At 40.7% G+C, this 14,706-nt stretch overlaps 1 protein-coding gene and 1 long non-coding RNA gene across 3 annotated transcripts in view; one reads left to right on the plus strand and one right to left on the minus strand.

Moving 5' to 3' along the window:
• Nucleotides 1-4,881: 4,881 nt before the first annotated feature.
• Nucleotides 4,882-14,458, minus strand: LOC140076858 (uncharacterized). Its single transcript, XR_011849669.1, has 3 exons — nt 14,008-14,458; nt 10,124-10,235; nt 4,882-4,910 (listed from the first exon to the last, which is right to left on the minus strand). It is a non-coding gene; the product is annotated as an uncharacterized lncRNA (long non-coding RNA).
• The window catches only part of LOC140076857 (interleukin-13 receptor subunit alpha-1-like), a 39,094-nt gene continuing 38,367 nt past the window's right edge, over nt 13,980-14,706 (plus strand). The window contains exon 1 of one of the 2 annotated variants that reach the window (XM_072123613.1): nt 13,980-14,060. Coding sequence is in view for 1 of the 2 variants with exons in the window: in XM_072123611.1 (XP_071979712.1) it covers nt 14,428-14,512 (85 nt within the window). In the remaining variant the exon portion in view is untranslated. Of the gene's footprint in view, nt 14,061-14,266; nt 14,513-14,706 lie in introns of those variants that run through there. The other variant, XM_072123611.1, reaches the window with a different exon arrangement.

Here is a 14,706-nt window from a genome sequence, read left to right on the forward strand (position 1 = left end):
CATCTAGGGTTAATGTACCCTAGATGGTCTAAAAAATAGTGAAAAAAAAAAGAAAAAAAAAAGTTTAAAAAATAAAAAAAATTAATAAAATATTAAAAGTTCAAATCACCCCCCTTTCCCTAGAACGGATATAAAACATAACAAACAGTAAAAATCACAGACATATTAGGTATCGCCGCGTCCCAAAATGCCCGATCTATCAAAATATAAAAACGTAGTAGTATAAAGAAAGCGGGCAGCACTCCGTTGTAGATAAAAGTAAAAAAGTGTCTTTATTCCATAGTGAGCAACTGTGACAGCGACGTTTCGGCTCTGCAAGAGCCTTTCTCAAGCCCTATATAAAATATAAAAACGGTTACGGCCGGCGGTGACCTCCAAGGCGGGAAATGGCGCCCAAATGTCCGAAATGCGACTTTTACACCTTTTTACATAACATAAAAAATGAAATAAAAAATGATCAAAATGTCGCACAGACCTCAAAATGGTAGCAATGAAAACGTCACCTCATTTCGCAAAAAATGACCCCTCACACATTTCCGTGCGCCAAAGTATGAAAAAGTTATTAGCGTCAGAAGATGGCAAAAATTTTTTTTTCTTTTTTGTACACATTCGTTTAATTTTTGAAAATGTATTAAAACACAATAAAACCTATATAAATTTGGTATCACCGCGATCGCACCGAACCAAAGAATAAAGTAGGCGTGTTATTTGGAGCGAAGAGTGAAAGTCGTAAAAACTGAGCCCACAAGAACGTGCGGTTTTTTTTCAATTTTTCCACATTTGGAATTTTTTTTCAGCTTCGCAGTACACGGCATGTTAAAATAAATAACATTACGGGAAAGTAAAATTTGTTACGCACAAAATAAGCCCTCACACAGGTCTGTACACGTAAAAATGAAAAAGTTATGGATTTTTGAAGTTGGAGAGCGAGAAATTAGCCGAAAAACCCTGCGTCCTTAAGGGGTTAAGCTCTCTGCTGTCCCTGAGACCCTAACACCAGAGCCTCAAGCTCACTCATTTTGCTTGCGATACTTCTGGCATTTGTGAACATACACATTCATTTTCCACAGTTATTTATTTGATTTATAGTCATTTTACTGGCACATATATCTTCTATATTGTTTTGGAACTTGTGGATCTTCTTATCCACTGCCTTACTCCCCCATTTACCACCCACCTCGCCACCCACCAACATAACCTGCCCCCTCTCTGACCTGTCTACCCCATTTGTGTCTTCCTTTTCCTCCTCCCCCAATCCTAGTTCAAATACTCCGCCACCCCTCGCCCCTGCTAGGATCTTCTCCCCCAGCACAGCAGCCCCCCTTCCATTTAGGTGCAAGTTATCTGCTGAAAACAGCTTGTACCCCAATGAAAAGTCAGCCCAGTGCTCTAGGAACTCAAACCCAGGATCTGAGCCATGCATTTAACTCCCTGAGCTCCCGCTGTCTGCTCTGTGTAGCGCATAGCACAGGTAGAATTCCAGGGGTCTAGGTTCTTCCCTTAAGCTTTGAACCTAATTCTTTAAAACTATTCATCAAGCTCCTCCACCTACCATCTATTCTGTCATTGGTACCAACATGGACCACGACAGCTGGGTCATCCCCAGCCCCTCCCAGTAATTTATCCACCCTGCCCACCACATGCCGAACCCTGGCACCAGGGAGACAGCAAACCATTCGGTTGAGGCGGTCTTGGCGACAAATTATTCTATCAGTCTTCCTGATTATAGAGTCCCCTACAACCACTTACCTGCACTCTCATCCACCCTACTACTAGCTGGGCTGCTATCCTGGCTGTTAGGGAGAGCAGGATCCGCTAGGGCTGCCATTTCTGACACTGACGTCCTTACATCATTGCACAATTTAGAAATTTAGCTATGTATGGACACGTACAGATTGCTTTTTTCTTCCTGATTTTTCACAAATGCCTTACTGAGCCTTTCTTTTCAATTAGCTTTTTTACACTTCAGTATTTTTTCACTGATCAATGGTCAATCCAGAACCTCATCTGTTTGTGTTCACTGACAACATTGGATCAGCCGGAAAAAAAAACAGTGTGAAAAGAATGGATCAGTAAGACATCAGTGGAAAATCTCTGAAGCCAGGAAGAGAAAGCCAACCTGTACGTGTCCATAGGCCAAAATGGATTCAGTAAAAAAAAATCACTTATGTGAAAAAAAACACCAATGTGAAAGCACACTTAGTTTAATGGTTATTTAACAAAAGTTGACATTTTTCATTGAGGAAAGTTTAGAGAGTTGGACTAATATTCTTAAAAAAAATGCCACATGACTTCACAGGCTGGAGGATTCCCTTCCGCTGTTCTGTAAATGAAGCGCTTATAGGATATGCAACATGGAAGTGCCTGAGTGATTTTCTGTGTAAACAGTCTGTTAAATATGATCCTTTCATTTTTATTTTTCAAGATTTATTTTCATAACAGTATTTATTTTGTCAAGGGTCTCACAGCATGGGGACGCTATGTATGAGATTATGTCATATGGTGGAGATATATTGCTATGCACAGACATCCTGACCTATACTGCCTGGATATATAAGTAAATACTTTTTGTTATAAAGTTGTTTATTTGCACATTTTCTTATTCATACATATAGGTAAGATTTACTAAGGTGCCCAGCTGTGATACGCAGCACAATTTGGCAGAGGTTTTTCATATTTGGCGTAATTAGGGTTCTTTCACATTGGTGTTGATGTTCTGCTTCAGTTTGGCATCCATTGCATTTTGTCTCCATTTTTCTTCCGTTTTGTCTCCGTGTCTGCAAAACAAACTGAAGGTTTAACATTGAAAACATCACACCTGGTTTTTCAGCCTCATCAGTGACAATGTTTCATCAGTGGTTGCTGACCCATAGACGTATATCGCCTTCCGTGATCCGCATCAGGGAAAAACGTAGGACAGGTTTCATAATTTTTTTACGGATCAGTGAAAATACAAGCCAATGCGAAAACACCGGTGGAAATCACTGAACCACGGACGGGAAAAACAAAGCCAATGTGAAAAAGCCCTAAGGTGAAACGTATCAGAAATGCAACTGGACTATTACACATTGTTGTACTCTAAGTCACAGCGAAATAAGTAAGACCCAATAAAAAACCATATACATATGAGAAGATACCTTTAGGTTTTATAAAGAAATAGATAAGGATGTCAATTATTTTTTAATTGATTATTACAGTCAGGCTCTCGGATATATCAATGACCTGAACCAATATGATAAATTAGCTCCACTTTAAAGCGCTTGTACTAACTATTTAAGTCCCCCTCCCCTATCCACAGTAGCTGTCCATAGGGGATAACAAAGCTGAGTTCTGGGACCCCCACCGATCATGAGAACAGGACCAGCAATCCATAGAGTAATGGGTGGAGGAGCAGGATGTTCCATGCAGTCATATGCTAGTGACAGATATTTCTGACCGTCTTATTCACTTTCTGTGGGAGTGCTGGAGATAGTGGAAAGCTGAACTCTGTGATTTCCCACACTACCATACAATTGAATGCAGCAGTAGGACGATTGCTCCTCCTGCAGCTCTGTCCATTAGTGAGAATGAAGTTTTGCCTCATTGATCTGTGGTCATCCCAGCAGTCAATCCCTCACCTATCAGCTTGTTACCCACAGGATAGGGGATAACTTAAAATTTTAAGGCTTCCTGTAGACGAATGTGGCAAATCTCAGCTGTGAATAACAGTAGTGGGCTTCAAACCATTAAAAAGTACTGCATTTAGTGCAGCTATGTGGCGTCCCTTCAAAAAGCGTTTTTTACTGTCATGTATATCTGCTCTTAGGTTTCTACCTACATATGAATCTTGTGTCCATCCTCTCCCGTGCTGGACTCGGTATACACAGTAGTGGATCATAATAAGGGCGGTTTGGGCAGTAGAATGAACTGAGAAGGAACTTTAACCATGAAATCCTCGTACATCTGTTCCTGCTCAAGCAGGCAGAAGGCACGCATCGCCCATTCTCCAGTAAGCTTGATTCTAGTACCGTATGTAGGAAGTGAACCCCAGACTTGTAGGGGCAATAATATTCATACTGCCCAGGGCTGTCTTAATATACCTCTGGATATACCACGATGTATTAGATTTGCAGGAGATAATACCCTAATCTCTGTCATGTGAACATGTTCTTTTACAGTAAAAGAAATATTGTGAATATTGCCAGTAACAATAGAGTAATGGCAGGGTTTTCCCTCGCCTTGGGCAAAGATTGTTTTTTTTGCCCTTGCCAAGAATTTAACACCTCACTGCAAAATCTATATATCTAAATGTAATCTCAATAGTTGTCTCTCTTTGTCTATAAATGTGAATGCACACACAAATCATATGGCCGCAAGTGTACAAACACAGAGTACAATAAGACTCCTGCATTATTTAGGCTGTCAATGTGGTAAGAAATTAAAAAAAAAATTGCAATCGTATTTTGAAACGTTCCCTTTCCAATGATGAATTGAGAACAATGAAGTCCTTTTGTGTGTACCTACAGCCCACACGCAGCTCCATTTATGGATTAAAAATAAAATGTTGTTGCTCTCTAGATAAGATATGAAAAGAAAATTTTTACAGAAAAAAGGGACAGTGATTTTATTGTGCTAATGTAGTAATACATAGCACACAGCTATATAAATATAACATAGCTGTGATCTTACTTACAGCTAAACTTCACCTGTACACGAGAGAACGAAGAAAAGAAAAACAGGCGCTCCCTGGTGCAAATAAACGTGGGTTTCTTAAGGTTTCTTGATTTATAGGAATATTCTGCTCACCTTTGTTGGTTGTGCATCCAGGCACAATGCTGTCAATTCGCGTATCGGGTGCTGCCTCGTTCCTGCCGGTGGAAGGTCTCCCCGATGTAAAATTGCCAGAGAAATCCGGGGTATTCAGAGAAAGGCTTCTCAGTAGATCCAAGGAGGAAAAAAGGAACTTACAAGGTGCAAAACAAAGTGGTCAAAAAAGCTACAGGTCAAAAAACTTTGGACGTCCAGATTTTAATTATATATTCTATTCTGTACCTTTTAAGTTTGACATTAAAATGGATTAACCTTCACAGCTATTATAGCTTTTTTGACCACTCAGTTTTGCGTCTTGTAAGTTACTTTTTTCCTCCTGGGATCTACTGAGAAGCATTTCTCAGAATACCCCGGATTTCTCTGGCACCTGTACACGAATATGGAGAATTCCCTGAGGAGCTTATGTGGGAATGAAAAGAATACAAACTTGTCTCACTCCAGCTCCCACGCCGCTCTAGTTTTCTGACCTGCTCTCGGTTGGAAATTCTGGCGTGCATGGGACATGCTTCAACATATGTCTGGCCTCCTCAGACCAGGGAACAACACACAAAGCGAAATCCCCTGTAAAACAGAAGTGACATTCCCCAAAAGTTCCAGCCAGGTGCAGACCTGAAACCATTACCATAGTGATCCAGGAGCTGGAGCGGGGTAAGTATACATTCTGCTTTTTTTTCCTTGGCCCCAGAGAAATTTCAAAGAGAGAACATTAGTAAGGAAAAAAGTAGAATAATAAGAGCCACATAAAGTAGAGAAAGTAGAACTGTGATAAAATATAGTACAAAGTTTTTGAAGTCACTTGTACTGCTTGTACAGTGGATTTATACAAAGTCTGTTAAAAAGTCAGTGACCAATGACACACAAACATGTAAATATCATAAATGTAGTTAAAACAAAAATTAATGACAGAACTGCTATTCTTTTCGATTACCCTACAAAAATAAAAACTTTTTTTTTTATTAAAGCATTTGAAACATAAGAGGGTGCAATCAATTGATATTTCTTGTCCAGCAAAAAACAAGTCTTCGATAGAATAATAGATAAGCATTATGGGGGAGATTTATCACTGACTTTTTGGCGTACTCAGAAACAGTGGGGCATATTTATCAGGACCATGCCAGTGGCGCAGAGGCCCTGAAATAATCGCAAATACTAGCTTATTGCTAGCACTTGCGATTATTTGCCCCGAGGGTGCGGACGGCCGGGAGTGGGTGGGCACGGGGCGTTACTGTCTCCGCGGCGGCACACTCGCTGCTGTCGGCAACTTTTCATATGCAGAAGCCCCTTGATGTATCCCGCTGCGAATATGCAGCGGCGGGGCAATCATACGCTGGCGCACAAGCTTAAACATAGAATCACTGCTAGTGCAATGCTGTGAAAGGCCAGATTTATGATTGCATTTTGTGATTATTTTACTCTACTTGCGATTATTTTGTGATTATTTTTATTAATAATTATTATTATTATTAAAAAATCACAGAGAGATTTATTAAAGGGCCAACACCTGTTGAATATATCCAAAAACTTTGATCAAAAATTGTAACATAATAGCTACACTTTCTGCCTTTTCACTTTTGCATTTAAAAGAGTTTTGCAGCTTAATAATTCTGTGTTGCCTCAGCTTAAATCTACCCTGCAGTCAATACGTATGCTCATAAGGAAAGCTGCACTCCAGAATAGATGGAAATTTATATTGTAGTCTGGTAAAACAAAACTGAAATTCAGTTGAAAAAACCTTAGGCCAAATGTAACTTTTTAAACTTTTAATTTTAAACATGTATGTTATATGATCAGTATTTTTTTTTATTAATAAAGTTTATATATCAGTCCGATCATGGAAGTGTTGCATTTTAGGAGGCATAGCTTTTTTAATGTTTCCATAGATAAAGCTGTATAAGGATTATTTGTGGCATGAGTTGTATTTTAGGGATTTGATTACAGTTTTGCTTTGTAGGTTCCAAAGGTCAGACCCCATGATCATAACGTGTCATATCATATTCAGTATGATGAGAATCCATAAAGATAACATCACTGACCCATCATTGCATGACTACTGACTATACGTGATGTCAGAGTTTGTCTTCTATGTAGAGACGGAAATTAAAGGATATTCCCAAGAAGACAAGGTTACTAAATATACTCAGGATAATAAAATAACACATTCTCTAATTAACTGTTATTAACAAAAAATACAGCATTTCACAAATATAATTCCAACCTGTCTCTATCAGTCCTGGTGTATTTTGGTTGCCTTGGGATCAGTTTGTGAATCTTCTGACTTTAGGGTCGGGGAGGACATATTGTTCTCCTGTCTGACACTGCACTGAGCTGCTCTCTACAGAGGCTCATCCCCTTGTATTCCAGGACAAGCTCATATTCACACTTTTTGGCCGGCAAATGACAGCAGCGAGAGGAGAGCTACAAGCTACAGGCAGATAAGGTCTTTATCAAGGGGAGGAAGGCACAGTATGTGGTGGCTGAGATGTAGTGGGTGTGTCTTAAAGTGCAAGGTGCATGATTTACATAAAATTAGATTTATACAAATAAAATTGATATATATTGATACATTTCTATTCACAGTAGTCATCACATACATAATGGGACATTTTGTATCCCTTAAGTGTGCATAGTAATGTATCAAGTGTGAATAGGTGTTTAAAAAAAACCTCTATTGGGTCAGGGCGTGTCTCCATCTGTTTTACATCCCACTTAAGTGGCCCATGCCAAAGAATTTTAACTTTACTACTGAAGGATCTTGCCAGGATCCATGAAGGCTCTGCGCCCCCTCTATTGAGGCTTTTCTCCACTGTGCGGACTTGGTTTTCTTTTTTGTATATATATATTGGTTAAACATGGGGTAAATTTGGTGCTCATTTCACAGCTAGGAAGATTATCAACTCTTTTAACCCCTTACCGACACGTGACGTAGTACTACGTCACATGTCGGCTGCAGGTGAATGGAGAGGGCCCACGGTAAGTACCAGCGGCTTCAAAAAGATGGACGCCGCCATCTTGGTGAAGATCATCACTCCCCGTGACAGCATCAGGGGGTGGTGACCGGTCACCATGACAGCCTTGGGTCTTCCAAAGACCCGAGGCTGTCTCGTTTTAACCAATTCATTACAATGTGTGATTCGAACATTGTAATGAATGAGGATGTGTGATTCGAACATTGTACTGAATGAGGAGGAAAATCCCCATATACTGCCGTACTCATCAATTCCTCAAGGGCATTGGATAAGCAGCACCCTGCTCCTATCTACCTGTAACAGTAAGGATGCCCTCAATTTTTCTAGTTTTGTGTTACAACTATTTCTGCATCATCCTTTGTCTGTAAACTATGAGGATGTGTTGATATGTGTCATTTTATTCCAATCTGTCTTTGGTAGTCTGAACACTGGTATTTCTTTACTAGCAGCTTTGATTAATTTTTATTACACCCATCTGTCTCCTTTGAACTCTAGTATTCCAATAGTAAATCCACTGTGATTGACAAAATCTCTCACCACTCTCATTGCTGACTTGTCCAATGTCAGAGAACTAATACAATCATCTTCTGGACCAGGATTCTGACATCTCATAATAGGTTAAAGAATCTCATAAAAGCATTTGCTCTTTCCCTGCTATAATCTTGCACACAGCTAGCTAATGCTTATTCTATGTTCTGGTATCCTGGATCCTTTGCTTGATTTTCTAACTATTCATTTGCTTATTGACTTTGTACTGCTTTTTCCTCTTGGTTCTGACCCATATTTGATGACTATCCATGTCACCACATTTGTATTGTCTTATCTTTGTCTGGAATATCAACCAGTTGTCTCCTACATCTTAGGGTGGGACAGGCAGTTAGGCAGGGACATCTGTCTTTGTCTGTCTGTTCCCAGATCCTGCATAACATTTTGTTACATAATGACATGGTGGAATCTGTTATGTGCGGCGCTTTATCAGAGATTGTATTTCCCTTATTTTAAGAGCAGCCACTTGACAGCATAAGATGGTTACATTCAGGCAGGTGGGTTTCATTTCTGACTTTATACTCGTTTTGGGGGAGACACTTAAATACAATTATACTGGCAGATTGAGTACCGGTAGGGTTTTGATTTGGTTTAGAATCGGGCTTTGATGAGTTGCAAAATACCTGACATAGATAACAGTTCAGAGAATGAGTATAAACTAGTGCAAAGGACAAGAAATGCAGTTGCTTACAGTAATAAATTACTTGAGTATAAGCTGAGTAATGTGCTGAAAAACCCTAACTTGGCTTATAGTTTAATCTATGAAAAAAAAACACTCTGTACTCACCTTTCCGATGTCCCCCACAGGTCCTCTTCTGTCTTCTGATGCCCTTGGTCCCCACGTGCTGCATCACACACCATGATGTCAGCCTCTTACCAACATCATAGTGTGTGCACTCTATGCCAGAAAGCATCTGACGTCATGGTATATGCAACGCCAGAACATGGGGACCCGGGGACAGAGAGGGCAGGCACTGGCTATATGCTAGGGGGCTGCTGGCTATATACTAGGGGCAGGGGGCTGGCTATATACTATAGGGCTGCTGGCTATATACTAGGGGACAGGGGGTTCGCTTTACACTAGGGGGCTGCTGACTCTATACTTGGGGGAAGGTGCTGGCTATATACTATAGGGCTGCTGGCTATATACTAGGGGACAGGGGGTTCGCTTTACACTAGGGGGGGGTATATGCAATGCCAGCACATGGGGACCCGGGGACAGAGAGGGCAGGCACTGGCTATATGCTAGGGGGCTGCTGGCTATATACTAGGGGCAAGGGGCTGGCTATATACTATAGGGCTGCTAGCTGTATACTAGGGGACAGGGGGTTCGCTTTACACTAGGGGGCTGCTGGCTATATACTAGGGGGCTGCTGACTCTATACTTGGGGGGAGGTGCTGGCTATATACTAGGGGGCTGCTGGCTATATACTGGGGGCATGTGCTGGCTGGTTATATACTGGGTGGAGGATGCATTTCCCACTCTAGACTTATACTCGAGTCAATAGGTTTTCCAAATTTTTTGTGTTAAAATTAGGTACCTTATACTAGGGTCAGCTTATGCTCAAGTACATACGGTATGTCTTTAATGCACTTGGCTCGACACTTGGTCAATATGTTCCCTTTCCCATTAAGGCTATACAGTATAATGGAATTGGGTAATAAACAGACTGTTAGTGCAGAAAATAATCTGTAGAATCTTTTTAATTGATCCTCAAGTCCTTTTTAGAAGAAAGTTGCATGAATCATAGTCAGAAAATCTCCCACAAAAACCTTCTTAATATAAATACTCAGCCACTTACCGATCCCTGTATAAAGCTGAACATGTGACATCCAGCTGGACTACAGTGACCTTCACTCCCTTCCTCGAAAGGAACGACCAGCATAACACGATAGCAAAGCAAAGGGAAGATCCTGGCAAAGAAAGGAAGAAGTTACTTCATTCTAATGACTTTACTAAGATGTTTAGGAAATGTTACAGTGTTTTACTGAATTGTAACTCTAGGAAACTCAACCTTTCCCTTCATATGAGTATCCAGACGCATATTGTACTTCATATACAGGTGGTCCCCTACTTAAGAACACCCGACTTGCAGACAACCCCTAGTTACAAACAGACCTCTGGTAATTGGTAATTTACTGTACTTTATCTTTAGGCTACAATAATCAGCTATAACAGTTATCACAGGTGTCTGTACTGAAGCTTTATTGTTAATTCTCATTCTGACAAGCCAACAATTTTAAAATCCAATTGTCACAGAGAACAACATTTTTTTTGCTGGGGCTACAATTGTAAAATATACAGTTCTGACTTACATACAAACTCAACTTAAGAACAAACCTACAGAACCTATCCTGTATGTGACCCGGGGACGGCCTGTATAGAGCTTTCCACGAATAAGAGTATGGATGATTAAACATGTACAAAATAGTATCTGCTATAATGGATCTGCGTGCTGCTGTCCATGCCCTGCTACGTGTACAACCAGACTGGACACAGAGGGCCAGATCAGATAATCATGTTCAGTCTGGGAAAGTACTTACACTACCCTGACTGGCTGCGACATGATTGAAATAATTTCTCCTAATTAAACTGATTTATGATGGGATTAGATCCAGCCCCACCGCAGCGCTACTGTCCCCTCCTGGTGTGAGCCGCAGTCAGGAAGGAATTCACTAAGATTCCGTGAATTCAAAGTTTCTAAGAAGACTGTTAGTAAACAATGTAGAGTGACATTAACCCCTTACAGACTTTTTTTTTTATTTTTCCGTTTACAGAGACATATAAGGACTTGTTTTTTTTTTGTGGGAGGAATTGTGCTTCCTAGTGTCCCAACTGTGGGACAATAGAGAAAAAGAATTGGCTTTTACTGTGTGGTCCCATTGACACATGCCCTTTAGTCTTTGATTACTCTCCGTATGATCATTGAGATATACATATATTGATGTTAGGTTGTGAAAAACTTTAGAAAGAATGTAAATCATTTGGAAAAAAATAATTAGTTTTTTTGTATTCTGACAGCAATAAGTTTTTTATACTTCGGTGTACGGAACTACGCAAGGTGTCATTGTATGCAAGATAGACTGATGCTTTCATTGATACAATTTTTAGGATTATATGACCTTTGGATCACTTTTTATAAAGAATTTTAGTGTGGCAAAATGGCGGCAAACTGACAATTCTGACATTCAGATGTGGGTTTTTTTCTGCTACGCGGTTCACTACACGAGATAACAATTTTTATAATTTGATGGATTGGGCATTTTGGGACACAGGGACACCTAACATATGTTTATAATTATGTTTGTTTTAAAAAAAAATTATATTTCCATTTTAGGTAATTTTTTCAAAAATTTTTCTTCATTTCTTTTCCCCCCTTTTTTTTAAAGGAAATCTTCCATCAAAATCCATCATGATAAACCAGGAACACTCACTCATAAATCCAGGCACTGTGACTGTGGTAATATTCTTATATTTGTTAAGCATGGTCTCCTTTCTTCTAAAGTTAACTTTTAAGATTATGCTAATTAGCCAAAAGGGCTATGGGATTGCGTTACCATAGCCCCTCTATGCTGTATTTCCACAGGATGTTACACTGTGCACTTAAACCTCCTTCTGTCTGATGTAATCCCACTGCAGCAGAGTAATTTTCAGCACGTGGTGGGAGGGGGGAAGAGCTCCTGCATAGTGTAAGCTACAACTAACACCCCTGTGATCCCTTCTGGCTAATAAACATAATTTTAAAAGTTGATTTTTAGAAGGAAGGAGGCCATGGATAATAAATATAAGAAGATTATGGAAGAAAGAGCAGAGTGATGTGTATTGGCCAATACTTCCATAGTCATATACGTATAATATTGTGATGTGTGTCAGCAGATTACTATTGCATTATTTTCCTCTCTTTCTCTTTAATTGTAAGAAGATTACCACAATAACCTGGATCTATAAGTAAGTGTCCATGGTTAACCTGTTTCGGACCGCCCACTAATGTTTGGCAGACCTGAGGCTGTCTGGTTTCTGAAGATTAATTACAATGAGCCAGTGGCTCATTGTAATGAATACTGTGCAAAAATGTCATATACTGCAATACAATAGTATTGCAGTGTATGGTAGGTACAATCAGACCATCTAGGGTTAATGTACCCTAGGGGGTCTAAAAAATAGTAAAAACAAAGTTTCAAAAAAGGTTCAAAATAATTAAAAAAAAAGTTAAAAAAAAACCCTAAAAGTTCAAATCACCCCCTTTTCCCTAGAACTGATATAAAACGAAATAAACAGTAAAAATCACAGACACGATAGGTATTGCCGCTTCCCAAAATGCCTGATCTTTTAAAATATGAAAACGGTTATTGCCGTCGGTGGACCACATAAAGGAAAATACACCATTTTACATCTCATAAAAAATGGAATAAAAAGTGACCAACAGGTCACACAGACCTCAAGATGGTAGCATTGAAAACGTTGCCTCATTTGGCAAAAAATGACACCTCACACAGCTCCGTAGACCGAAGTATGAAAAAGTTATTAGCCTCAGAATATGGCGGGTTTTTTTTCCTTTTTCATACACAATCGTTTAACTTTTGAAAATGTGTTAAAACACAATAAAACCGTATAAATTTGGTAGCACCGTGAACGTACTGAACCTAAGAATAAAGTAGAGGTGTTTTTTGGAGCGCACAGTGAAAGTCGTAAAAACTGAGCCCACAAAAACAGGATGTGAATGTGGTTTTTTTTGCAATTTTTTACATTTGGAATTATTTTCCAGCTTCCCAGTACATGGCATGGAATACCGTATTTTCTGGGTGATAAGGCGCACCGGACTATAAGGCGCATTACTAAAAATGGCCTTATATATGGAATAATTCCATATATAAGGCGCACCGGACTATAAGGCGGAGGGTCTGGGGGCGTGGAGGAGGTCCGGGGGTGTGGTGTGAAAACTGAGCAGAGAGGTCGCAACCAGCGACTCTCCACAGACCCGGCAAGAGGTGAGCGGTCTCCCCAGGGAGATGGAGAAGGAGGTCCGTTCAGGTGGAGGAGGGCAGCGGACCCTACTTACATAGGTCCACGCTACCGGAGACAGCAGATCTCCAGCGGGAACTGCAGACCACGCGGCAGAAGTTGGTTCGCGCTATGGCGCCTGTTGTTCGTGTCGCGTGGTCTGCAGTTCCCGCTGGAGATCTACTGTCTCCGGTAGCGGGGACCTATGTAAGTAGGGTCCGCTGCCCTCCTCCATACATAAGGCGCACCGGACTATAAGGCGCACTTTGGATTTCTAAGGAAATCTTAGGTTTTTTTGTGCGCCTTATAGTCCGGAAAATACGGTAATAAACAATGTGACAGAGAAGTTAAATTTGTTATGCATAAAATAAGCCCTCACACTGCTCTGTACACGTCAAAATGAAAAAGTTATGGATTTTTGACGTGGCGAGCAAGAAATGAGCGAAAAACCGTGCGTCCTTAAGGGGTTAATAGATGTCCCAGTTACAGGGGAAAACTTGTAAAAGGAAAAAAAATGTGAAAATGTCCCCCAGGGGTCTTTTATGACGCCATTGGGGACATTTAAGGTAAAAACACACAAAAAATATTCATACAATCAACGTGCAGATCTGCAAAAACGGATGACATATGAAAGACATGGACTGATACGGACTGAATTTGCAGACATGGCCAACGGATACATACTGATCACACATGGACTGTAAAAACGGAGCGCTGATCCCCTGGGAACACTGCAGGTAAGTGTACACGTAGAATAAATGGAGCTATACGGCTTCCCAGGACATTATATAACACTGATCTCAGTACATAGGTCAAGGATTTCCGATTTTTCCGTCATATTTTATTCAGACTACGTCCAGATGTTAATGGATCTGGATGATAGCATATGAGGGAACCGCATGTAACTCCCTATTAGTGGAAGTGATCGCGGCTCCGGTGACTTTCCTACACCCGGGGTGGGCGGAGGATCGGGCAGAGTGTGGGCGGAGGAGGCGTCCAGCACGTCAGGGAGTTTAGTGGTGGCGGCTCCACTTCTTGGAATAGGAGCTTAGCCTTGTACACACCGAGCACGTTACCGCACCATCCTCTACTGTAGCAATAGTAATGGACCTGTACCGCTGCCGGCTGCTACCCCTTCTCTGCTGTCTGTGTGCACACTGGACGTGCGGTACCGCAGACACCGGACCTGGTGAGTCCTGTCCTTATTTTCTATGTCCTGTAGGTGAGTAGGGAGCGGTGTGTCCCCGGGCCCTCTGTATATCAGTGACGGAGGGTGAACACTTACTACATGTCACACTGACATAATATACATAATATATACATAATATAATATGTACACACTTATAGAAGACTATATACATGTGTACACAGGTACAATACACA

Source organism: Engystomops pustulosus, chromosome 9 (assembly GCF_040894005.1).
Source record: "Engystomops pustulosus chromosome 9, aEngPut4.maternal, whole genome shotgun sequence".
In the NCBI taxonomy this organism is placed as follows: domain Eukaryota; kingdom Metazoa; phylum Chordata; class Amphibia; order Anura; family Leptodactylidae; genus Engystomops; species Engystomops pustulosus.